The 27,776-nt window shown below is 42.5% G+C and overlaps 1 protein-coding gene across 1 annotated transcript in view; it reads left to right on the forward strand.

Annotated features, from left to right (window-relative positions):
- Positions 1 to 27,776, forward strand: part of LOC111871617 (G-protein coupled receptor GRL101) — a 203,147-nt gene that overhangs the window by 14,916 nt on the left and 160,455 nt on the right. The window contains exon 4 of the mRNA XM_023864843.2: positions 216 to 395. Within this exon, the coding sequence (XP_023720611.1) occupies positions 216 to 395 (180 nt within the window). The remainder of the gene's footprint in view (positions 1 to 215; positions 396 to 27,776) is intronic.

A 27,776-nucleotide genomic window follows, 5' to 3' on the forward strand; every position in this document is an offset into this window, starting at 1 on the left:
GGTTGCTTGTCCTCACACAGCACACAATGTTTTTCTACAGTTCGTTGCTCTTTATTCAGTATTTCGAGTAATATGCATGTCTGGACAACCCCAGGGTGCCCCATTCTACGGAAATGTGTACTAGGAAACATAATGTTTTGTGTCCAATTCAACTCTCTGTTTCGGTTTGCTTGCGTCCCTTGAGAGACCGTAAGTTGACGGTTCTTTGCTTGCAGAGCCAGTTCTCGGCAGTGGAGTAAGGAGTGTTCCCGTGCCTGTTGCCAACGCCGTGGTCCCCTGCAATTCCAGTGAAGCTGTGTTCCATTGCGACGCCTCCACGTGTGTTCCCAAGTGGACCTTGTGCAACGGCATTCCAGACTGCTACGACGGAAAAGATGAAAGCGTTGCGCAGTGTGGTGAGTAAAGCGGAAGAATACTAGAAATGAGACAGAATGGCCTGTGAGTGTCCCTCAGAGAGAGAGACAAAGCTACAAATGTGTGATGTTGCGAGAGCTATTCCCTTTTAATTTGATTGCCATGCTCTACACTGCTAATCATGCAGCAATGTCTTTTTTTCGACTTGGTTAGACAATGACGCACTGCCTCAGTGTTCTGCCCCCTCGTTTTAAATGTTGCTAACCCAGTTACTTCGGCGTATTTCAGTTTTAAATGAGATGTACATTGTTTTATAAATTTCATCCGTGAACAGATTGTCTAGACCAGGGGTCTCCAAACTTTTCGAACCACGGGCCACATTAGGTAATTCAGCACTTTCAACGGGCCGGATAAAATGAGAAATTAATAACCCTAGGTATACGAGTTTTATTGTAAGCACAGAATTGCATAAACTAAATACAAAGTACGTGAGAATAAATTATCGTATATTAATGACAACAGACAGTAGCAGCAAATGCTCATATTCTCATCACAAATTATAATAAAACAATTAATGTGAATGATGGAACTCTTTTTGCATTCTTAAAATCTGATTAAATTGAGGTTCAAATGTTGAAAAGCTAATCACAAGTAGCGACTTTAAGTGTTCATCGGATAAATTTGCCCTGTATTTCAACTTGATGTACTTCATCTGGGAAAAAATTTGTTCACACAGGTATGTCGTCCCAAAAATGGAGACAAATTTACAAGCAAATTTCTTTAAATTTGGAAATTGCTCAGAGTTTAGAAATTTATAAAATTCGATAAAATTTCCTTCCTTGTATTTGTCTTTAATATAATTTTCCTGAAGTTCAATAATATTCATTTGAATTTGACTTGGGACATCAGCAGCATCACAGTCAAACGGATTTTGAAACAATCTGATTTCCTCAGCACTGGAATCAATGTCAGCAAATCGCTTCCGAAATTGTTCCTTCAAATCTGAAATGACTAAATTTGCAAACGAGGAGGGAAATTCTGCTTCGGCCTTTTTATGCATCTCTGCACAGTATAGCATATGAACAAAGTTACAATTTTTCACTTTGCTTTCCAGAAGTATCAACTTTGCTCTGAATGCCTTGATAAGTACAAATAAATCACAGATTAAGTTATTTTCACCCTGCAACTTTAAATTCAACTTGTTCATATGGTTCACAATATGAGCAAAAAATGCTAATTTCCAAAAACAACTCGGTATCTGATAAAAGTGGTTCGTGATGGTTTTTTTTGGTAAGAAATATATCAGTTTCATTCCTGAGTTGAAAGTAGCGCGAAAGAACCTTTCCACAGCTAAGCCATCGAACTGCAGTATAATATGTCAGGTCAGTAAGCTCGGAATCACATTTACCAGTACTCGTTGGAAAATTAGTTCAATTGGCGCATTTCTGTACAGTTCTTTTGCGGGCCGGATAAAATTACGTCGCGGGCCGCATTTGGGTCGCGGGCCGTAGTTTGGCGACCCTTGGTCTAGACAGTGTGGGAGCTTTGAAGTCTCATAAACTTACGGAACCACGCGGCCTGTTACAGGGATAATATTAAGAGGATGAACGTATTAATGCTCTTATGTTAGGGGTTGCAGTGTTCCTACAGTGGCCTGTCTCCCATTTTGGATTTATAAGTCAAATGTTATGTTCTTGTTGTTTCCCCAATGAAAGTTGCCTATCCGTTCGTCTGATTCTCCTTGGTCCTCACAAATTACGAACATTAGCCGCTGTATGGGTGAAATATGTTCAAATCTGAACTCCAGCCCTCGTTAGGAGAGTGAGAAATGCAGGTTTGAAGGGTGAATACTTGTCCCTCTCACTGCATAAGGTCAGACGTGTTAATGTGACCATACTCATTACAGGTTAGTGACAGCCTATATATGCATATAGGGTGTCCGGATTAAAGGTATCCAAAATAAAAAAAAATGATATCTCGCAAACTAATTGTCATACATGTATCCGGTTTATGTCATCGGAGAGGAAAACTCTGAAAGTTTTTTTTTTCATACCCGGCTTCTGCGCATGCGCCCCCACATTTCTGCCACAATGTTAGGAATCACCTGGACAGAGAGATGACTGGGATATGAATTGGCAGAGGTGGACCAATCTCTTGGCCTCCTACGTCGCCAGATTTAACCCCAGTGCATTTTTCTTGTGGGGATATGTGAAAAACATTTTCTACCACGTTAAGATCAACGACCTTCAACACCTGAAAGCCCGCATAAGGGACTTTGTGGCTGAGGTAACACCAAACATGCTTCAAGTATGGATATTTGTCGTGCCATCAAGGGAGCCCACATTTAAATTTATTGAGAAACTTATATACGCAGAAAAAAAACTTTGATAGTTTCCCTTTGTAATAGTGTATCTCATTAATGTGTATGACAATTATTTCTGAGATATAATGATTTTATTTTGGATACCTTTCATCCGGACATGCTATATATATAATGCTATATAATGTACGTGTCTGCCTATGTGCATGTGTGTATATTTACAGAATCAGCTCGACAATCTAAGTATCAGGTCTCGTACAAGATATTAATGTGAATCCTTTCACTCGCCTTCGAGACATCGTGAAGGTTTCCCAAGCGGCATCCTTTGGTTTGTAGGCCGAATTTAAGTAATTACTCTACTTAATAGAACACGATACAGTATAAGTTCAGTGCGGTGGCATTCTATGCGAGAGATGCTTTCCTGAACACCTTTCATATTCCAAGGCAAGTTTTCTCTTAGGGATAAATGTGTTTCCGATTTTTTTTTTGGGATTCGCCTAATTTTCGTCCATGATTTTAGTTGTTAGCTTATAAGGAAATAGTTCACACAACATTTGGAGGCACTTACGAATGTTTTATATTCATAGACATACAATATTCCTGTTCCTATGCACAGTGACTTATTAATTATTGTCAGAATAGCAGTGTGACGTGCTAATATTCCAACATTTTAGACTCGAATAAGAAAGAGCAACACTAACCGCTCTATAGCGACGATCCGAATTGAGAATTGCCATCGTGGACAGTGAATTGAGGACATAGGCATTGTTGTGTATCCAGGCGACGCACGTTCAAGGGGAATAAACCGAAATCCAATTTAACGCCACGCACTTGAGGGCAATGTCTAAAGTATGCCGGAGTTAGCAAAACGACACAGACTCTCTGAGCATTCAGCATACCGCTATAAGAGATTAGAGACGCAGAGGTAAACCACAGTAAGCAGCTCTTCTTCTGTTTGATGAGAGAGAAGCAATAAAATTGGTTTCTTGATGTGTAAATAAATGCACCTCAGTTACTCGTAGCTTTTCAAGAAACCCTTTGTGAATTAGTAAAGTTTAATGTAAATCGTATAGAGCAGTTATTGTGAAAGTGACATTACTTAAAATCATCAAAAAATTCCCGACTTATGTAGTTTATAATTGGAGGCTTAATTACCGTGTTTACGGGAGCACATAAAGAGGCTACACTCTGGGGTACATCATTGCAGGCCAGATTTTTATATACTATTTCTTCGAAACCCATTTTAATATGTACCACTTCCTGATATTACAAGCTGTCTTAACACTTTAGGATTTCCAACAAGAATTTTGGATCAACTTCTCATCTGTCTCATACTTGGAACATCTCCTGCGGTCTTACATTCCTTGACTTGACAACCATAACAATATTTGAGGAGGAGTCAAAGTTATAGCACTTTCTTATAGGCCGGTACTTTCTCCCACCTCGTGTTACTTCCTGTATGTTATATCCAATATATTTCTTGGCATCCTGTTCTCATACATTTAAGTTTATATTAGTTTGAGGCTTCAGAGGGTGGCCTTCAGGGTTGTGACACCTTATAGTCCTGTATGTAAAAGGTAAAGTTGTCGCTGTGCTTAACTAATTAAGCACTTCGCCATGAACACGTGTTGGGGAGTGGATGTATAGATCTACATTTTCTTGACCTCAGCACTAGTTGGAGGTGAGTGGTCATATTCACGTCCCGGCTGCCTTATCCCCGGGATCCATTGGGTAGAAGGCTGGGTGAGCCCCATAGCCGGTCTGGAAGACATGATTGAAAAAAAGAAAATTTTTGCTCCCAACGGGACTCGAACTCTGACCCCTTTGGTCGTCCAGCCCGTAGCCGGTTGCTGTACCAACTACGCTATTCCGGCTTTCTATAGGCTACACTGATATCACAATGGTGATTATTTCCGTATAGTTTTTCCACATATTCGCTTAATGGGGGGTGGAGCCCAGCTGGGTCCATTCGGCACGTCGGCCGCTGATTGGCCTATTGTACCTCCCCCGGGTGATTATGATGATAGAGAATTTGGTGGAATGAAGATTGGCAGGGGAAACCGAAATACTCGGAGAAATCCCGCCCCAGCGCAACTTTTCCACCACAAATCCCACTTGCCCAGACCCGGGATCGAACCCGGGCCGCCGTAGTGGGAAGCCAGTGACTAACGGCTTGAGCTATGGCTCGGCCCTTTCGTTCCAACTAAATTCAGTGTAATATTTCTTAAGTCGTAAATGACCTTCCTATTTTGTCCTCAATTGTACCACTTTAATATTTCTTAAAGAATATACATTGTGATGTTTTCCATTGTTTATTTTTCTCTGTTTTCTTCTTAAGTCATAATGTTCTCAGCAGTTGGTTCCCAAATTCCTTCAACTACGCTCTTCACTCAGAGAGGAATATCCATATAAATCGGCTTCATATGTGTATGGAGTTTAAATACCGTTTTAATAAATGAGTAATTAACGAATCCTACCAGATGAGAAATTAAGCATTTGGTGGGCAATTAATTTAGCTGCTGAAATTCGTAACAGCTTAGCTCTCGTGCGGTCATTATTGAAACTAAAAGAAGCCATTGTGACTTCAATCATACATCGCTGCCCCTCGTAACGGAGATTAAACTCTTGTATATGGATGCATGAAAGGGACAAAAAAATTAAATTAATTTTGACGTCAAAATGAGCTTTGCACTCAGTGTAGGGTATGGTTCGGTAAATTTAAGGATTCAATGTTTACGAAATTAACTTCAGATCATGAGAATTCGTGTAGTCAAACGCGAGGACACAGCTTCTGCTTTACTTCATTAGAAGGACAGACGGATGTGATGAAACTCTAACAGAGGTAGGTCACGTGAGGACAGTTAGAATGCAACAGCACTGTAGTTAAATTTATTAGCAGTTTCATTTGGTTCTAATATAACAGCGCTGTTCTATATCTATCCCTCCTAAGAGAGAAGAAAGGACTTGTGGCTGGAGAGAATAATGAAATGAGGACCTTAAAATTTGTTGACCTGATACTGACAAGGTAACCGGAACCTGAAGAGTCATTTTATGGTGTATATACAGAGTGGGGCGCAGAAATTTCCTTTTTGTGAAGACACATTGTGAAGGGAGGGGAGGTCGAAGAAAAGTGGGGATAGGCTCGGCGAACGCAGCAGTCGTGGAAGTTTCTGTCTAATACCCCTCAGTAGTAAACATGCGGTGGACGGGTGAGCAGCATGCGTTTGCTGTCGAAGCCTATTTTTCGAACAACCATTCCTACGTGGCGGTGCAGCGTGCGTTCCGTACTCATTTCGGAATTAAGCCCAGAGGTCCGGTTCTCGACCGGAAATCGATTGTTTTGTCGGTAGAGAACTTTAGGACAACCGGGAGTGTGGTGAAAATGTCATCAGGACGACAACGGACCGTTACGACGCTAGAAAATGTGGAGGCAGTTCGACCGTCGATTTTGAGATCTCGAAGACTCTCCGCTCGCAAACATGCAGTAGCCCTATACATATCCAATCGTTCAATGCGCCGAATTCTTCACGAACATCTTCATTTCCATCCCTATAAGATGGTTGTTGTGCAAGAATTGTCACCACGTGATTTCCAGAACCAAATAACGGCGTGCGAACCGTTATTGGAAACTTTACCCCCTGACGCACTTGTTTTCTTTAGTGATGAGGCACATTTTCACCTGTCCGGATATGTCAGCAAGCAGAATATGCGCTATTGGAGTGGTAACAATCCCAGAGAGCTCCATGAGAGGCTACTTCACAGTGATAAGGTGACAATATGGTGTGCGTTGTCGAGAATTGGAGTCATTGGCCCCTATTTTTTTTGAAGAAGACAATCATGCAGTTACTGTCAATTCACAGCGGTATGTGGACATGATTAAAAACTTTTTCGAACCAGCTCTTGAAGAAATACATCTAGGAAATGTCTGGTTCCAACAGAATGGTGCCACGGTCCACACATCCCGAGCTTCGATGACAGTTTTGAGGGCAAAGTTCCCCGAACGGCTCATCTCGCTTCGAGNGAACATAAATTTTTGTCTGTCAGCAATAATTTTTCTTTTATTCGCCTTCAAAAAAAGGAAGTTTCTGCGCCCCATTCTGTATAAATTTTGAGTCGTTGATATTTCTATGGAAGGTAAATCAGAATTCTGTCAGCCACGCGATTTCTATTTTTAGGCATAACTAATAATTTAATGCCGGTAACGGTAGTCGAGTAGCCTAAGGTAGGCCGCACACCGGCATGCGTCAAGACATGTAACAGTCAAGATACGATATCTGCGACATGACGCAAAGAAAGGAGCTGTCAGCATCATGACTGAGACCGATGTGCGGCGGTTTTCATAATCTCATTCGTTTCATCTGTGCTTCTTTCTTTGCCTCATGTCGCAGACATCGTATCTTGATTGTTAAATGTCTTGACGCATGCCGGTGTGTGAACTACCTAAGGCATGCACTGTCTCCGCTCTCTCGGAAGCCGGGACCATGGGTTCGAATCCCACTCAGGACATGGAAGTTCAGTGTTTTTGTGCATATGTGCGATATTTTGTAGGCCTTGCGACGAGTGATCACCCCCCCCCCAAGGAGTCCTACCGAATGTCTAAGATCTAGTAAACCGAAGTGAAACGGAGAGTTTCATGGGTGTAGGCCAAGGCCAAAATTGGGGCTGTCAAAGAAAAAAAAAATTAATTGAACTGTATGGCAATATATCGTAATTTTGGGTGCAAATTGTTATATAATATGTAAAACAAGAGCGTACTGAAGAGGCTGGAGTACTCAGTAGATATATCGACGGACTACTGGCTGGACGGCCAGGGCTCAATTCCCTGCAGGTTCAAGCTTTTTTTTTTTTTTTTGTCCTGAGCTTCAAGACCGACTCTGAGGCACACATTGCCTCCTATCCATTGGATATTGAGGGTCTTTTCTCTGTTGAAAAGGCAACTGGGCTATGAAGCTGACCACTCACCTACATCTAATTTCCACGTACAAATAGTGGAACTATAATCCTGCTCCTCACAGCCTTTATGGCTTCGTGCTTAATTAATTAAGAATAGGGACAACGCTGTTAAGCTTTAAGGGTGTACTGGTTATTATATTCACGAGATGAAAATCCCATGATTTGATGTTTACTTTATAGACCAATAAAAATCGAAATGAAATTTGCCGTATTCCCTGTTCCACATAATCGTAATTCGATTAATAGTTTCGAAGATGAAACATGCTGACTGACATAAAACGAAGGACAAGCACTAATTGCTGATTGTCGATTCAAAGAAACACACACAACACAACTGTGTTCTATATGTTTACGTAACCATTCGGTACATCAACGTTAATTGTTTATACCACGAAGTATATTTGTGTGATTGTTTGTTTTGTTTGTGTCGCATCAGCATGGACAGCTGTATGTGTCTTGCAAAACTATGTTTATAAAAACACTTATAAATGCCGTATAAAGGGCCAATTTCAAAAACAAAATCCGTAATCAAGTGACAGAGGGTTTAATAGATAATAAAAGAGTGTGACGGGATACTGCTTATCACCAGCCTTTTTCAAATAAGTATATTTCGAAAGTTTATTAAGGATTTGGAAAGAATTTGCTAAGGAATACCAACCAATGGCGGTAAAAGTAAAGCAATCCCTGTAACAAGCCGTGGAATCCCATAGGGTTGTGAGATGACGGGGCTCCCATATTTGTTTAGACAGTCGGCTCACAGATGGCGGTGAGGTCAGCCTTACACGCCGGACACCCTTTACTCCCAGGAAGATTTCTGGTACTTATTTCTGTTAGAGGATGAGTTGTCCCGAGGGCCATAGTGTGGCTGGAAGAATTAGGTCAATTGAAAAATCCATTGTCCTCATTAGGAATTGAACCGCGATGTTCTAGCTTGTAGCATAGTGCCTCAACCAACTATGCTACAGCGTGCCCCAAACATTGGCGAGTATTCCGCAAGTTTTGCAGATGATCAGTTCAATACAACTAAGACATGGAATATGTAGCATTATAAGGATTAATTTTGGAAACATGGATTCGAAATAAGTGTTGGAAAACAGATAATATTTATATATTAGTTAAAATCCTACACCTATCCATTAATAAAATAGAGGCGACGTATACATATCAAAAAATATACGTATTTAGGGGTATAAATTAATAAACCTGTAAAACTAGTATTAAATTAATCAATTTTCAGGCCATTAAGGCAATCAATGCTTTATAATGTCACGTGATATAGTGTGATTGTAGACGGGATTTGGATCGATGACTCGAATTCTTGCACACTTTGATACTGCAAGTGACTACATTTTACAGTTAACTATTACATACTAGTGCCCACAGTGTCATGTTAACTGCCGTTGCTTGGTAGCGACTTCCAACGGCGGACGTTCCCGATCTCTCCCCGTGCTACAGCTACCACCTCACAACAACCACTGCAGTCCTCTGACTGCAGCTTCTAACTGGTTCTAGTTATAACACTTCGGCATGGACTACATACCAGAAGATGGCGTCAGTCGTTGCTGGATGTATATTTTTCTTTCCTTGGCACTACAGCCCCAGTGGGCCTAGGCCTACCTCCATGAACTTCTCCGTGCACTTCGGTTTTTCTTGATCTTACATATTCGGTAGGACTCCTTGGGCGGGTGATCAGCTCGTCGCAAGGGTTCTAGCTGTACACAAACACAGAGAAACGCACACAAACATCCATGCCCTTAGTGGGATTTGAACCCACGATCCCGGCTTCCGAGCGAGCGAAGACAGTGCATGCCTTAGACCGCTCGGCTACCGTGACCGGCGCTGAATGTACTCGTATATACGCATATATAATTGGCTTGAGAGGGATCAAGTTACACGTGACTGGAGTAAATTACATAGTTGAAACATCCGTAGTAAACTCTTCATATAATATTGCTAAGATGAGTAAATAAAATACTAGGTGGACGGAACATGTAGCTCTGAAAGCGAACACGAGACAATGCTGTATGAGAGCATTACATTAATTTATATCCCACGGAAGTTATGGACTTGAATCGGACTGCTAGTAACGCTCTCCGCCAGCAGTCTGTGTGCTTTCGGATTGTCTGAAATGTGGTGTTCATTGATCGGCCTAACTGCTATAGGTAGTCCTGTGCCGTGTAGTTGGTCGGTAATTTAATTAGTCCCTTTGCTAGGTACTTATTCCTTTTCATCATTACAGATTAGAGTGTTTTTTTCCTTGGCACTACAGCCCCAGTGGGCCTAGACCTACCTCCATGAACTTCTCCATTCACTTCGGGTTTTCTAGATCTTACAGGTTCGGTAGGACTCCTTGGGCGGGTGATCAGCTCGTCGCAAGGCCTCTACCTGTACACAAACACAGAAAAACGCACACACACAAACTAAACATCCATGCCCTGAGTGGGATTCTAACTCACGATCCCGATTTCCAAGCGAGCGAAGACTGTACATGCCTTAGACCGCTGGGCTACCGTGACCGACGATTAGAGTGTCTGACCTGTTCAAATTCAGAATTAATTTTTGGAATTCTGGATCCTTTAGACATTTTGCTGGACTCGGGGCGACTGAGTGTCTCAGGCCGCACGGTCACTATGATCGGCTCTACTTCTTTCTGATTGTTGAAACATACTTCCTGGATAGCTTATTCGATTAAGTGACGAGCTTCGGGCTGGACGCCCGTGGTTCGGCTTCCGACAGGGGCTAGGTCTTCACTTTATAGAATCCAGACCGTTTCTCGGGCTCATCCAGCCTCCCATCCAATGGTATCTGGTGCTGTTTCTCCCTGAGAGTAAAGCGGCCGGGGCGTGATGCTGACTACCACTTCCTAATGCCGAGGTGAAGAATAGTAGAGCTATACATCCACTCCCCAATACTTTTAATAGCATACCTTTACTCTTTGAAGAAAATTGTAAGAATTTATTCGTATTTAAGGCGTTTGCTTCATCTGCATATTCAGCACTTTGGTCGTGACATGTTTTCTGAACGCGAAGCTTCAAGTTTACTTTGCGTTGGGCACGTACTATCCCTTTATCCTGCTTCCAGCCCTTAAAGAAAATGTAAGTTGACTTACGAGACCATTCTGCTGTTTGCATATTTCATGTCAGGGGGTCCTTCATGTCAGCAATTTTATTACTTCTACAGATATTTGTTATGAATTTTACGATATTGGATGTCATCTCATCCTTGTACTTCTTAATTATCTGTCTATCTATCTATCTATCTATCTATCTATCTATCTATCTATCTATCTATCTATAAATAAATAATAAAAAATATATTTGTCTATCTATCTATCTATAATTAAAAAATCTATCTATCTATCTGTCTGTCTGTCTGTCTGCCTGTCTGTCTGTGGCTCTACAATCCATTATTGGACCTTAGACATTTTTTCAGGTTCTTGATCATATACACAGTCGGTAGGACTCCTTGGACGGGGGATCAGCCGGTCGCAAGGCCACTACTACACAAAGAACAACAGAAACACAGAATAAACGCAGACAAACATCCATGCCTCGAGTGGGATTCGAACCCACGATCCCACTGTTAGAGTGGACGAAGATCGTTCATGCCTCAGACCGCGAGGCCACTGTGATCGGCTCTCAATTACATGTGAATGTACGAACCTGTGAGGTAGGAGCGATTTGGCATCACTCAGTAAATAGACCTCAGATTATGTACGGTGCTCGAAAGATTGGGTAAGTCTTTAAATTACTTTTAATAACACAAAACAGTTATATGGCCGCTAATCAACTCTCATGTAACTGAATATTTTTTACGTATTTTACAGCAATAACTAATAGACCACCGGCTCCTGAAATTTTAAATCTGGTTTGAAATAATTAAGGGGGAACGCGGTAGCGTAGTTGGTTGAGGCACTATGCTACAAGCCGGAAGGTCGCGGGTTCGAATCCCGATGAGTAGAATTTTTTTCAATTTACCTAATCCTTCCAGCCGCACTATGGCCCTAGGGTCGACACAGCCTCTAACAGAAGTGAGTACCAGGAATATTCTTGGGAGTAAAGCGCGGCCGGCGTGTAAGGCTGACAACGTTGCCGCCATCTTTGAGGCGATTGTCTAGATAGTGTGGGAACCCTCAACGTCTCACAACCCAATGGGCCTTCACGGTCTGTTACAGGGATAGCTTTACTTTTTTTTACTTTTTATGAAATAATAAATGGACACGCTGTAGCGTAGTTGGTTGAGGCACTATGCTGCAAGCCGGAAGGTCGCGGGCTCGAGTCTCGATGAGGTCATTCAGTTTTTTAGTTGACCTAATACTATCAGGCACACTATGGCCCTGGGGTCGACTCAGCCTCTAAGAGAAATTAGTACCAGGAATCTTCCTGGGGTTAAAGAGCGGCCGGCGCCCAAGGCCCACATCCTCACATCAATCTGTGAGCCGCTTGTCTAAAGAAAATATGGGGTCTCGACTTTTCATATCCCTATAGGCTTCCACGGCCTGTTACAGCGATAGCTTTACTTTATAAAGTAATGAAACAAATTTAAAATTCTGTTTGAAATGTTGATAAGGATGGCGGTGCGAGGATCCGTCTGAAAACATAGCGTATTTACAGCATGTGCTTCAGCAGTGCTCTCTTTACAAAGTGATGATTACTCGTAGGATGGTGATGATGATGATCATACTCAGTATGTAACCTGTTAATTATTCTCAGCAGTACCTGACTTTCGACTGGACAGTAATGCGATGCTCTAGCCATGTGCTCATAAGCTACACACGCTAACTCCCGAACGGAATTCTGTTGAATTGCTGCAGTGTAAAATTATATTATTTAAATAAAATATTAACACCAGATTCGTTGAACTTAAATACTCCGGAAACGAGCGTTTCTAGATGTTTGCCAACCTTGCTCTCAAATGGTATTGCGGCATGTTTGTTCCAAGCAAGAATTGTGGAGGCAGATAAACAGCCATTGCTAGGTAACAGGTGTGTGACACAATAATTAAGTCAACTGTTGGAAGATAATTTTTCTCTGCGGTCCGTGCAGAGGCTGTATAACAAGAGGGAACTCTGAGACGGCAGTTTGAAGAGTAGGAGTTTGGTGTGATATAGTTGCTACCCTACAAACACGTAAGTGCTGTAGCAGAGGAACGTCCTCTGGCGAATATACAGCACACTGAGAAAGTTAGTACGTGCTATAATGAACTTCACAGTGTGTGAACCGGCGATAGCGCTATTGTTACTTGTAGTTATGATTTGTAAGTGGTCAGTAAATCTTATGCCCGAAAAATCCTGTGCCTAATTCATGATTCTCACTCCCCTCTCAATAGAAACATATATATTCGCCTGCTGGGTCTGTCCCACCTCGTCCCATCTGACCTCTTGTACTCTCACTAAAACTAATTTATATTTTGATATTTCTTTTTCAACTGTTATAAGCAAATCTGCGCTATATAGATTTCTTACGTTCCACCCACCAAATCGAATATTCATTTCTCTTAGCTTAGTTCGTAAGGCCGCGCCATAGCTCAAGCGGTTAGCCGCTGGCTTCCCACCGCGGAGGCCCGTGTTCGATCTCGGGGTCGGTTCAAGTGGGATTTGTGGTGGACAAAGTGGCGCTGGAGCGGGTTTTCTCCGAGTATTTCGGTTTCCCCTGCCAATCTTCATTCCACCAAATTCTCCATCATCATAATCACCCGGGGCAGGATACAATAGGCCAAGCAGTGGGCGCCGTGCCGAGTGGACCCAGTTGGGCTCCACCTCCACTGAGCGAATTTTAATTTTTAGCCCAGTTCATTTATCCAAAGAATCCGCTCAAGCCCGAGGCCCTTTGCTACATTTCGTAAGAAGCTTATATTTTACGTTGAGTTGTTAGCCCCACGACGGACCCCTGTATGGAAGACCAAATCCTGTCGGCTTTACAATTCTACTTTTCCTACACACTCAAAATGTTCTCCTCTCATCCTTCTCCATTTAACACTGTTTACATTTCTTCCGAGATATTCCGTTTGCAAATAATGACCGTTGTGGCTTGGAATTGCTGTTAGGCTGCCATTACGTGTGAGGCCGTCACGACGGTGATAGAGACGTGACTCCGCGTAGTGGGGCACATTTAGAATTATTGTTGTTTACGAAGAGTAGAGAAAGAAATTTTTCCAGCCAACTCTTTACATTAGAAGCTTTTGAATTGCCTTATAATTATACTTTACCGACGAAATAAGGAACGAAGCTGTTTTTCTTTTTCTCTGTGAGCCTCGCTCAGGCGAAATAGTCAAATGCTTCTCTGTAAAAGACGAGCCGACCCGTGATAATGTTTGCTCCCCCTGGTGCATCAGCTTACAAATACGAGGAAAGTAAGGGAAGTGAACAATCGTCTAGCAGCATTATGCGTTGGAAGAAATGTGAATATATATATATATATTGTTTTCTCTGTTCCTTTCATCATTCTGGTGGTGAAAGGTAATTTAAGAAACCCATATCAAAGGAAGACGTGGAATTAGAAATTAATGTTAAACTAGAAACTCAGGATAGCATTCACTGAATATCTAAGCATGAGCAGTTGTTTCGCAGAGGATTATATGTCTTGTTCACTAGATCTTAATAATCTTGTTCCATAAGTCCCCTCCTCCCTTTTTGCTTATGATGGCCTGAAATACTAGCAACCCTTCTTCATATTTTTTTCCCTTGGCACTACAGCCCCAATGGGCCTAGGCCTACCTCCATGAACTTCTCCGTTCACTTCGGTTTTTTCTAGATCTTACACGTTCTCACCTTCTTGAGAAACCGCCAGTTATGCAGCTACTCAAGGACTTCCCAGCATTTTATGGAACCCGAATGTTCGTTACCGCGTTCACAAGTGTCCCCCACCGGTCCCTATCCTGAGCCAAATCGATACAGTCCACACCACCCCATCTGATCTCTCTAAGATCAATTTTAATTTTGTCCATCCACCTACGTCTTTGTCTTCCTAATAGTCTCGTTCTATCTGGCTTTCCCACCAATATCCTATACGCATTCCTCGTCTCCTCCATTCGTGCTACATGCCCTGCCCACCTCATCGTCCTTGACTTGATCATTCTAATTATACATGGAGAAGAGTTCAAGTTATGAAGCTCCTCATTACGCAGTTTCCTCCAACTTCCTATGACTTCATTTCACTTCGGTCCAAATATTCTCCTCAACACTATGTACTCAAACACCCTCAGTCTGTGTTCCTCCCTTAATGTCAGACACCAGGTTTCACACCCATACAGAACCACAGGAAAAATTATATTTTTGTATAGTATAATGGAGACAGCAGACGAGAAGACAAAAGGTTCTGGACTGAATGGTAGCAAGCATTACCCGAGTTCAGGCTCCTCTGAATTTCCTCCTTATTAAATTTTTATTTGTTACTGTCGTTCCAAATATTTGAACTGTGCCACATATTCAAAATATCTCTTAGTTTTCATTATATCATAATTTTTCCCTGCATTCTGGAGTCGAGACAGCAACATATACTTAGTTTTCTCTGTTTACTTCTGCAACAACCTTCTTACTAGCGTCTATTAATGTGGGTTTCTTCACGGTATTTATGTTATCACCCAGTAGATTAACATGATCAGCATAGATCATCAGCTGATGTGCCCCATTAAATTTAAGTCCCACCTGGTTTGCTTTTACCTTCCTAATGGCAATATTGTAAAGCAAAGTTCAAAAGCAGTGGAGTTAAAACATCTCCTTGTTTTAGACAATTCTGGGTATGAAAATCATCAGACAAATGGTTACTTATACGGACTTTACTATACGTTTCATTTAATGACCGTAACTACTTTCATGGGTACCCCAAGCTCTGTGAAAATATAATGATAACAGTGATCAAAACTAATATAATTATCGACATTAAATTATTTGTTAATTAGATTAGAAGGGTTAACAATAATCAAAACTAATTCACAAATAGCTTAATGCCGATATTTTACATACTTATATATATTTTTTGTTATGCCTATTCAGGAATTGCTGCGAATTTTTATCCCACATATTTCATACAACCCGCCTTCCATTGTCATGGCCCGATATGTTATGAGCCCGAAGTCTTGTATGTAGACCGTGTAGACTAGTTTTATTTGTGAACATGTGGATGTAATCTAAGTTCAAAATGGTTAATGAACGTGATTTATATGGCTCTGTGCTCCACACCCAGCCCATGTTTCTACAGAAACATCTGCACTGGGACAGAAGCTGCGAGGGCTTGTGGCTCTTGTTTCTGTTGTCTGTTACCGGAAGGAAACAAACTAGAGCACGGAACATGGTGAGTTAGATGCACCAATTCGCACGCATTTCCCATGATTCAACCCACGATATTATAGTTATAGATCGACTTCTGTGAGTGTCGCCACGAACATCATACCACTGTTGACATGCTGACTTATTCATCATCAACAAAACGACCATCGCAGCTGTGGGAATTCCTGATTATGTCAACCTTAGCGCCCCCCCCCCAGTATGCGTAAGTGACACCCTTCTGTTTAGAACACTAAATCTCAAACCCTGATATATCGTTTTTTTAGGATATTTAACGATGCTTATCCACATATATGGGTACTGTTTTGTCGAATAAGTTAAACAAGTGATGGGAATTGTGAGCAAGAAAGGCTCTAGAAATAAAAGATATGATTTGCTAATTCTCTCGGAATAAGCAACCGTATTCCATAATCACACAGGACCGCTTACAAAATCATTGTTTACATACGTGTGTTTTGTGGTGTGTACTGGTTTTGGATGTAAAGTGGATGATAAAAGTTCTGAAATGAGAAACTACAATCCCGATGAGGTCATTGGAATTTTTCACTATGGGCACTATGGCCCTGGGTTCGACTCAGCCTATGACAGAAATGAGTACCAGGGAAGAATTTTCATGTGGGTAAAGGGCGGCCGGCGCATAAGGCTGACAACCTTACCGCCATCTATGAGCCGACTATCTTGAAAATGTGGGAGCCTCGACATCCCAAACCCCTATGTGCCTCCAGGATCTGTTACAGAGACAGTTTTTACAATCAGTTTCTCACGTAGTTTTAAGACGAACCTCACATTTTTTTTTACTCTGCTCATTTTTTTCACACAATTTGATTATTTAAGTATTTTAATAATAATAAGAAGGTATGGGAAGAACTAACCACCTAATCTTCCTTGATGTGAGACTGACCGCATAAACGACGCGGCCGTCAATTCTAATATTGATATGTATGTATTTGTTGCCGCGGAAACATGTTTAATGAACCATTGCCTAGCAACGATAGGCAACACTTACAAGCATACGGACAGCAAGATGATCTCATAAGCCGACTATAGTTTTCTCAAAATAAGGAAAGTACTGGTAGGTTAACAGCAACAACAAAAACAGTCCTCTCCAAACCGGAATTCGTCATTGGAAGCTGCCGAGTGTTTCCGCTTTTCGCCAACGCGTTCAGACAGATCCAGGATCTCGCTGAGTTCCGCAAATGCTTTACATCTGTCGCTCTGTCCTTACGTAGGCCGTATCATGAATTTGATCACTAACAGATACCAACAGAGATGTGGATAGGTATTTTCGTTGAAGGCCCGAGCGATAAAGTATACGTATTTCTTTCGTGCCGGAAAGAGTTTCTATTTTGCCTGTTCGCAAAATGCAGACCTGTTGTCAAGAAACGGCCTCTCACAGTGGCCACGCGGTCTAAGGCATGAGCCATCGTCGCCCGCTCGAACACTGGGTTCGTGAACTCGAATCCCACTCGGGGTATGGGTGCCTGTGTGCGTTTATTCTGTGTTTGTTTTGTCGTTTGTCTGTAGCGGCCTTGCGACGGGCTGATGCCCCGTCCAAGGAGTCCTACCGACTGTGTTTGGGATTAAGAAACTGAAAAAGAAGCGACCAAGGTTCGAAGGGCTGTAGAGCCATAGGGGGGGAGAGAGAGAGAGAGATTGTTATGTACCGTCAAGCTCAACAAAATCCGATAAATAGCTAAATTCTCTGATTCATTATCATCACAAAATTTTTGCTACAGGTAGTGCTGCTTACAGTTGCTGACAAGCTTTCCAATATTTGATGTAAGAGTACGAAACTGCAGCTTAAAATTTACCTGTCATTCATGTTCTTAAATCTGATTCGTTGAACTTCGATAAATGAACGAAACAGTTAATAATACTCTCCTTTCAAAGTTTTTGAAACGTACGTATTTTGGAATCACATAAGATTGAGAAAGGCTCGGAACGCTTCACAGAGCTCTCATTTCTAGTTTCCCATTACTGAGTTCCAGCTGAGGATTGTCTAGAAACTTCATCGTGAAAGGAGAAAGGTCAACAGTAGAATTACATTTTCTAAATTCCTGAGATCTATAAAGCGTCTATTGAATTCTTCATGCTATTTGTCAGGAATTTTCCTGTACCAGAACTTAGATGTGTTCTTCGCTGGATAAAAAGGACGGCAAATTTATTTTCCTGAAAATATTTAAGAACAAAACCAAATTTTAAAACTCGCACCTCTGTATATAACTTTTGCATGTAGAGATATTTTTCTTGAGGAATAACTTCCATGTTCACACAGAATTACTGGGATTTTGAACTTTTTACATCGTCCGGTATTCTATAGAATAGAAAACACGACGTTTCGGAAACTGTATCTGTTTGCGTCCTTAGGTGAAAGAGGGAGAAGACACTCAGTAGCACCCCTTAGAAAAAGCTAATCTCCATCACTAGACCCAAAAAAGTCCAAAAACTTAGTAATTCTGTGTGTTATCCACCATCGTCAGAACCCTTTAGAAGGCACGTTTACCATGTGTATTGTTCACATGTAGTCAGCGTAGTGGATCTGTCCCTCTTGAGCCTATTGTTCCAGCTCCGGATGGCAGATGGGGATCTGTGTAAGGCAGTTGAAGGAATGAGAATTGGGAATACCGAAAACCTCCCGAAGTTCCACTTCGTCACGAATCCAATGTGGCCTGATACGGGATCGAACTCAGATCCCCGTGGTGATAATTCTGCAGCTAACAGCCTCAGCTGTGGCACAACCTGTTTCGATGTTTAAAACGTGAACCTGATGTTCCATTTCGGGCTTACGGTTGTTAACTTTCGATTGTGGAGACATTATATGTTTAGTTGTGTAAGAACTTCGATGTTTGTTCTTGCAAGCCCCTCACAGTCTCTTTATGACATGGCCCACGTTCAGCCGTCTAACAATGGAGTGACAAAATGCACAGGTATCTTCAGGGTACAAATCGTATAAAACTGTGATTATGACCTGTTGCTCGTATGAAGTGGACAAGTTTATAGTCCTCTAACACACTATCTCACCAACCAACTCGCTTCACTCCATTGCACTGCACGAACTAACTCAAATCGGTCGGTCGAGTGCTACAGCCTTGGAGCAGATCCATCTAAAATACCGCTTCCAAAATTCTTCCATTTTGAGCGCTGGCTGCTGCCCAGCAGCAGCTCCAATATTGTTGCGTATTTACAAAACTGTTGCGTAGTAATGAACGTTGCCTAGCGATGGGTCTGTATAGCACAATAGTATTAACCTATCAGGAGTAACTCTCGCCAAAGGCCGCTCCATAGCTCAAGCGGTTAGTCGCTGGCTTCACACCGCGGCGGCGCGGATTTGATCCCTGGTCTGGTCAAGTGGGATTTGTGGTGGACAAAGTGGCCTTGGGGCAGGTTTTCTCCGAGTACTTCGGTTTCCCCTGCCAATCTTTATTCCACCAATTGCTCCATAATCACCCTCACCTAACATCTGGGGCTGGTACAATAGGCCAGAAGTGGCCGCAGTACAAGGGACTTAGTCCCACCCCACTAGCAATAAAGGAAAAAAAAACTTCTCGCCAAAGCCAGCGTCTCATGTTGGTATAGTTGGCAGAATTGTGTGGGTGTAATTGATCTTTACAGCGGTGCCGGAGGGAACGTAAATAAGCGGTAGTCTCAAAATCCGATGAGGTCACATGGAAGAGGTCGGATTAAAGACGAACGATTAAGCTAAGTACTCCTTGACAGGAAGGTTTCAGAAGATTATCTTCCCTAGTGTCCTGCAAGGCCACTGAGGTTGGAATTAGGCAATATCTGTCTGTACAGACCCAATAACAAGACAGTTGTTTGCCTTCTATTGTATATTATTATTATTGTGGCTCTACAGCCCCTTGTTTGGCCTTGGCCGCTTTTTCAATTTCTTGATCCTATGCACAGTCTGTAGGACCCCTTGGACGGGTGATCAGCCAGTCGCAGGGCCGCTACCCACACACAGAATAACCGCACACAATACAGACATTCATGCCTTGAGTGGGATTCTAAACCACGATCGCAGTGTTTGAGCAAGCGAAGACATTTCATGCCTTAGACCTCAGCCACTGTGCTCGGCCTTCTGTGTCTATACTTGCCGGAAATTCGACGAATTCACTCTCCCTCACTTCTTCACAATGACTAATTGCTTTAGTTCTTCCCCTTAAGTTTAATATTTCGGTATAAAAATGATTTACATTTCAGCAGGTTATTCAGTTAAAAAGGAATATTTGAATGGGACGTGTAGCATGCCTAGAAAGGTGAAGAAATGCGTTCACAGTTTCCGCTCGGAAAACCTGAAAGGAATAGGCATATGCAGCTTGTGAGACTAAGCATAAACAGTACGATGGCAAGAAAGGAATGTTACAGAGCTAAGGCTTGAGGAAGACGACTTATTTCGCTACCTCTTGATGGAGATGCAGTTTCGGGCTCTTAGAAATATTCCACCGAAACGGCGCAAGCAACGTTTGACCATAAAAATTAGAATATTCAGAACTATAATTTTGCCTGTGGTTCTGTATGAGTGTGAGACTTGGTCTATGATACTAAGAGGGGAAGATCGACTAACAGTTTTTGAGAACATGGTGTTGAGGAGAATGTTTAGACGGAAGAGAGGTGAAGTGACAGGAGGTTGGAGAAAACTGCATAATGAGGAGCTTCATAACTCGTACTCTTTTCCAAGTAAAATTAGAACTATTAGGTCAGCGAGTATGAGTTGGGCAAGACATGTAGCACGAGGGGGAAGAGGAGGTATGCATATAGGATTTTGTTGGGAAAGCCGGAAGGAAGGAGACAACTGAGGTGACCAAGACGTAGGTGGGTGGACAATATTAAAATTGATCTTGGAGGTATAGAATGGGATGGTATGGATTGGATTGATCTTGCCCATGATAGGGACCAGTGGAGTGTTCTTGTGAACACTGTGATTAATCTTCGGATTCAATAAAATGCTGAGAATTTCTTGAATAGCTTCATAATTGGCAGCTTCTCAAGAAGGCCTCAGATCCATGAGGGAGTGAGTGAAGTTTATACGATCTACATGCTGTTTGTGTATATATCCGCCTATTAAGTTTTGAATGCCTGAAGCAATCTTTATTAAACTTGCTATTTATATCGTGCCACATGAGCCCATCTCAACTGCGTACTTCATAAATCCCTCGCATCACTCTGTGTCTGTATGTGTTTCAACTGTCGTTGCTAGGCAACGGCTCTTTTCCCAAATCTTAATCTTTCCAAAAATAATAAAATGCTAAACCAAAGCACAAATTTCATACATTGACCTTCACTGAATTACCCTGGCCATGAAGCCGAATGTTAATCAGTAGGCTTACAGACTGCCGAATACCGAGCAAGAATGAAATTCATTTGACCAGTAAGAATGTGGTTGTTTCTCTGTAGACTTTCTGATCGGTAAAGCCTCTTTCGAGGAAACAGACATTCCGCGTTTGGGCCCCTATTTCGCGTATCTTTATTTTCAGGCGTCTGATACCATTTTATGGCGATCCCCTGCCATCATGCGAAATTTGATCAAATTATTGCAGAGGTTGTTGAAATGTATATAGAGATCTAACAAACACACACTTAGGGCGCGTTTCCACTGGGCGTGACACGCTAGCGTGATGCAGGTATTCGTGAACGAAGCGTCGTGGAAATTCTTATGACGTCACAGGCAAGAGTGAGGGCTCACGCTTCATATCAGACATGTTTGATTTTCAGTCGTGAGTTTGCCTCTACCATGTCTACACCCGATCGGGTCATAAAATTACGAGAAAGGGAAACGCGTTCCAGAAGGAAATCAAATTGGTCTTCAGACACTCGTGGTAAGTTCTTGAAATCATTTGGGTAACTATTTCTATGTTCCATGTCAACCAAATTATGTGGCCCTAATTTCCTATTTAGAATCCACTTCCTAACCCACCATCGGCTTTTCTTCCGTTTTCCTTTCATTTCCACCATCTGCTTCATTCTCTGCGCTAAAATAGCAGCAAAAACTGAACTCACAACAGCACAACTTTCTATAAGGAGCTCGTTCATGGTCGGCTTTCCGCGATCAACTGAATCACGTTGTTACGTCGTGGTGGGGTGGGGCGTGAAGGTATCCCCACCGCTTCCACCACTGTTATGTCGAGGTGACAGGGGGGTGGAGGTATCCCCACTGCCACCTCCTCTCTTGCAGTCACAGGGGTCTGGACTAAGGAAACGACTGAACAGCTTTCTCTATCGTTGCTTCATGGCTAGGGGCTCTCTGTTCACCGGGCTTGTCAGGAGGGCGCAGGTGCGAAATGTGGAAGGGGAGGAAATCACCACACAAACCCACATCCTCACCCTATGCTACACTATATTAGTAAAAACACAATCCATATACAGTTATATACATTTGGGATTCTCACACTGAAAGGGCCGACTGGTGTCGGGTTACACATTACACTTGGCTACCTCGCATCACTCGGTTGATCATTCTTACGCCCTGTACACTTTTTCTAACGTTCCTACTCTAGTCCCATTGGATGAGTTACACTTTAATAATATTACAATTATTGTGCATGGCGATAAGAGTAGTTTCCACTTACTTTGCGTTGAGTCTGCAGACGGGTGGCGTTGCCGGGAGTCGAGTCGGTGTCCATTTGGACAGAGCCTACGGCCGCAAATGGCCAAAATTACTGTTAGAATAATCCTCTTCCTAATTTGGTCTCTGGGTTATATACCCCTATGTATGCTTACTCATTATTTTCCCGGAGGGTGTAAGTCCGCCTCCAGTGACGTCTTATCCCAAGGTGGGTGATCTCGTTGGCTGGGATCCTAAGGGGACACACCCCCTTCTACTGCTAAACCGTTTGGTTGACATTTTTACCTCCAAACGTCCCCCCATCACACAAGTGTAAATTCTGTAGTTAGCAGTTCGATATACATTCAACGTCATTCTGCTGACTGGACATTCCCGCGTGGCAGGCCAATGTCCGTCTACATCCATACGCAGAAATTCCTTTAAGTTGTTAACCTTTCGTACATCCGCTTTCGTACCTCTTACAAATATTTCCCAAAACCAAATCTATCCTAACAAATATTTTCCCAAAAATACAAAAATGTTAATACTATGTTAACATATTACCGGGAGTCGGCCTTTGGGCCACAACACACGTCTTCGTAGACACTTCAGCCAGTGTGAACTACTCACGACCCACGACTGGTCGGTTCACGCCTGCAAATTCACGAAAGCAAGTACGAAAGCGTTGCACGCTTTCGTATCCACACCCCGTGGGAACGTAGCATAAGTCTTCTTTCCAAGTGTTGCAGGCGGTGCACGTTTTGTGATTGACTGTACCGAGTGTTATTCGCGAACGGCAGCAGTAGACGGCAATGAGAGGAGTTCTGGAATGTTCCCGTTTAATTTTTAACCGCTATTTATTAGTTGTTGTAATTGTGATAGCTGCTCTGGGAAACGCTTTACTCTCCATGTCGTCCTTGACCTGAAACTGCATGTTCTACGCTTGCATACGAAAACAGAGATTGTTTCCCTTCGGTTTAATGAACCACACTCACTCACTCATGGAGCTGAGCCCTTCTTGAGAAGCCGCCAATTGTGCAGCTACTCAAGAACTTCTCAGCATTTTATGGAACCCGAAGGTTTGTTACCTTGTTCACAAGAGCCCTCTAGCGGTCGTGTCCTAAACTAGATGAACCCAATTCATACCTTCCCATTCTATCTCTCTGAGATCCATTTTAATATTGTCCATCCACCTACGCCTTGGTCCTCCCAGACCAAAAGTAAATAAAAAAGGAAAAAGTAAAGCTATTCCTGTAACAGGCCGTGAAGGCCCATAGGGTTGTGAGACGTTGAGGATCCCACATTATCTAGACAATCGGCCCAGAGATGGCGGTAAGGTTGTCAGCCTTACGAGACGGCCTCGCTTTACTCCTCAGGAATATTATTTAAGTAATTCCTGGTACTCATTTCTGTTAGAGGCTGAGTCGACCCCAAGGTCATAGTGCGGCCGGAAGGATTAGGTTAATTGAAAATTCAGTATAATTATTTTCTTTGTGCCACTGTGTAGAGGTAGACTGATTTATCCATATTTAAGACTCCATGAACCACTTAAAAATATTGGCTATGTTTTGTGAAATTCTTGTCTGACTCATATCGTAAGATGATCAGAAGAACGTGATACCTCTGGAAATGCGGCAGGAATTATGAAGCGTAGTGTATAGGGAATGGTAGAGAAAACCAAAAGGAAACAATCTTATCGATTAGGTGTTATGCTACTTGAGCCTGGTGATATATGGTTTGGTACCAGAGAAGCAGGATAATTACAGTATAAAAGAGGAAACGGTGGCGCTACAGCCCCAATTTGGGCCTAGGCCTATCTCCATGAAACTCTCCGTTTCATTTCGGTTTACTAGATCTTACACATTCGGTAGGACTCCTTGGGCGAGTGATCAGCTCGTCGCAAGGCCTCTGCCTGTACACAAACACAGAAAAACGCACACACACAAACTAAACATCCATGCCCTGAGTTGGATTCGAACCCACGATCCTCCCGGTTTCCAAGCGAGCGAAGACAGTACATGCCCTAGTTCGCTCGGCTACCGTGACCCGAGCCGTATATTTAGATACGTAAAATCGAAATTTGGAGGAGGCTTGTTCAGTGTATTCATAAACACAGTGATGGAAGGGCAACAGATGCATAAATCCAGATCATAAAAAAGAAAATATTAAAGGTTTTACAGGGTTTTATTGTAGTTGTGGTTTGAAAAATAAATTGTTTATGTAATTTATGACATAAGGGATAATTTGAAAATATTACTGGGTACAGAAACATGTCTGAATATTTGAAATCAATAAAAAGAAATATAAAAGAAAGAAAAATTAAGACATGAAATAAGAAGAAAAAGATATAGAAAAAGAATGAAATAAGGGCGAAAGAGAAAAAACGATGATAAGTAGGACTTAAAGACGGTTATATTTCTTTTTCCCCCTGCATTTGGGAATGCCGGTGTTTAGTCTGTAGCTGCTCCACCTCACCCCGCAACAAGAACGGGCTGTGGATAAGGAAAGCAATGCTTCACCGAATTTCGTGGGCGTTTACGTGACCTAGTAACCAGTCATGTGCGCGAAGTAACATTTCCCTTTGGCAAATTCTTAGCCCGTTGCTGCAAGCTGTTTATAGCGAAAAGTGTGCCCTCAAACAAACAAAACAAAATCCGTCGCCTGTAGACCGCAAGGGAACTATACCGAGTGAGTGACCGCCCCTTGTCGGCCAAGTTAGTGCTAACTTTTGCGGATATAGGGTGTCACGTGGTCAGCGTAACGGATCCCCACGGCCGTTAATTTCGGTTTTCTAGACCGGAGCTGCTATTTCTTTGAAATAGCTCCTCACTTATCCTCACGAGGCTGAATGGACCCCGTTCCGGACAGACTACTTCTCAGAAAATCTGATATCGGACCCGAGACCTCTGTATCTGTAGGCAGGATCTCTGACCACTAGACCACAGAGGCGGTCGAAAAGTGCGCTCTCTGCTAGACAAATTGTTTGAGTGTTCTATGGAGCACGAAGTGTTCGAAGTTTGCTCTACTGGGCTGGCTGTTCAGAACTATCAACTAATTAGACACATTAGAAATAATTTAAAACTTAAATTTAACGTGACCTGAATGTAACAGTGACATTTCTTGCCCACCGAATATATTATACTTCCTCAAATCGCTCTTTCGGAATTCATACGGTCCTGATATCTGATCTCGGAATGGGTTATCTTCGTAATGAATAAGGTAAAATGCAAGTTACAGTTGTTTCTGTGCTTAACTAATTAAACATTACACGATGAAGGCGTATGGGGAGTGGCTGTATACAGCCATATTTTCTTGACCTCGGCATTAGTTGTCGGTGAGTGATCAGCTTCACGCTCCGGCCGATTTACCCCTGCGGAAAGAGCCTCCGATATCCATTGGATAGGAAGGTAGGTGAACCCCAGAGCCGGTCTGGACGACGTGGAGAAGAGAAAATTTTTGACCCTACAGGGACTCGGACTCCGAACTCTTGGTCGTTCAGTCCGTAGCCAGTCGCTATACCGACTACGCTGTTTCCTGGATTTTCTCAGTCCCTTCATGCAAATTGTGGCGTAGTCGGTATACATTATCAGCGAAAGCTTTGTTCAAGTGCTAATCAAGTTGTAATTCTGCAGATGTTATACAAACTAAGCAGTTGATAAAGGGTTGCTAAATAACTTCAGAAGTAACAACACGAAATATCAGAAGGCAAGAAAGAAAGCTAGACCACTTGTGTTCCCAGTGATCACTACGTGCTTGTATGAATTAATATCTGGAATGCCTTATATCATGTTTGTTATAGCAAACTCCAGTAATTTTCCCATCAGTCTTCAGGACTAATTATCTGTATATTTTCGACGGAAGTAGTAAAACGGAAGTGCTGTGTAATACGGCGCCAATAAGGCGGGCAGCGCAACTCGTATCAAAAGGCACACAAGATCCTGTTAATAATTGGGTTTGTAATCCCCAACAAGTATACATGCATAATTAATTGAACACTGGAATTTATTTTCAAGGGATCGTGTCTCCGTTTCCACTCTATGACTCCACGCTGAGTAATTAGGTTGGCAGGCCTGACTGCTTCTAATCTTGAAGAGCAAGTACAGGATGGGTCCAAAGTTGATGTTCATAAGAATATTAGCTATATCACAGAGTAGAAAATATCCATTATATACAGTTATATATGTTGATGTTATGTGAATATAACTATGCAGTGACAGTGTAAAGACGGCTGGAGCTGTGAGTGAATTAAGTTGCGTAATTGTGATTGGTCACCCTGCTGCAAATTCGCAGAGAGAGCTGTTTCGCTACTCAGCCCACTCAACCCTGTGATACTTTCCCTCACAGGCAAATGACTTGCCCCTATGAACAGAATTAAAAAACCTTACAGTTCCATTGCCCTTAGCTACAGTTCGCCACCCTTCTCCAGATCTACGAGTATTAGAGGTAGCACAACAACATGGCCGCCAGATCTACGCTCATTTTCCGTGTCACGCAATAGTTAGCCTGTGTGGGAATGGAGGTGCGTTATAGACCTAAACATATTTCAGAATTCAAGGCTGGTTTTGAATATTCCTTATATATAGTAACGTTTTTACGGGTGCGTGACTATTAGACGGGTGTTGGATTGGATGATTTGATTTATTGCACTTATACGCTCAACTCGTAAATACAAGTGAGACAGCGCTATCGCTATACTGTTCGCCGTTACACATACACTAGGTTTCTCAGTCTTCACTGGTCATATCCCGGCAACGGATTTATAACAGTTCCACTGTGTCTATAGCACACATGAATCTTCAAATCACACGCTTTTAACTAAGTTGTTGCTCTTTCCTCAATAATCTTCGACTCCCGTCTCAAGAGACTCCCTCAGCTCTCTTCGACTGCCGCCTCAAGAGACTCCCTCAATTCTCTTCGGTGGCTGTCTCAAGAGACTCCCTCAACTCTCTCCGACTCCCGTCTCAAGAGACTCCCTCAACTCTCTTCGACTCCCGTCTCAAGAGACTCCCTCAATTCTCTTCGGTGGCTGTCTCAAAAGACTCCCTCAATTCTCTTCGGTGGCTGTCTCAAAAGACTCCCTCAACTCTCTTCGACTCCCGTCTCAAGAGACTCCCTCAACTCTCTTCGGTGGCTGTCTCAGGAGACTCCCTCAAATCTCTTCGACTCCCGTCTCAAGAGATTCCCTCAAATCTCTTCGAATGCCGTCTCAAGAGACTCCCTCAACTCTCTTCGAATGCCGTCTCAAGAGATTCCCTCACCCAGACTGAAAATGCTTACCGAAACGTCCCCTCCCCTCTCTTCGTCTTCCGTCTCGGGAGTCT

This window comes from Cryptotermes secundus, unplaced genomic scaffold (genome assembly GCF_002891405.2).
Source record: "Cryptotermes secundus unplaced genomic scaffold, Csec_1.0 scaffold327, whole genome shotgun sequence".
Lineage (NCBI taxonomy): Eukaryota > Metazoa > Arthropoda > Insecta > Blattodea > Kalotermitidae > Cryptotermes > Cryptotermes secundus.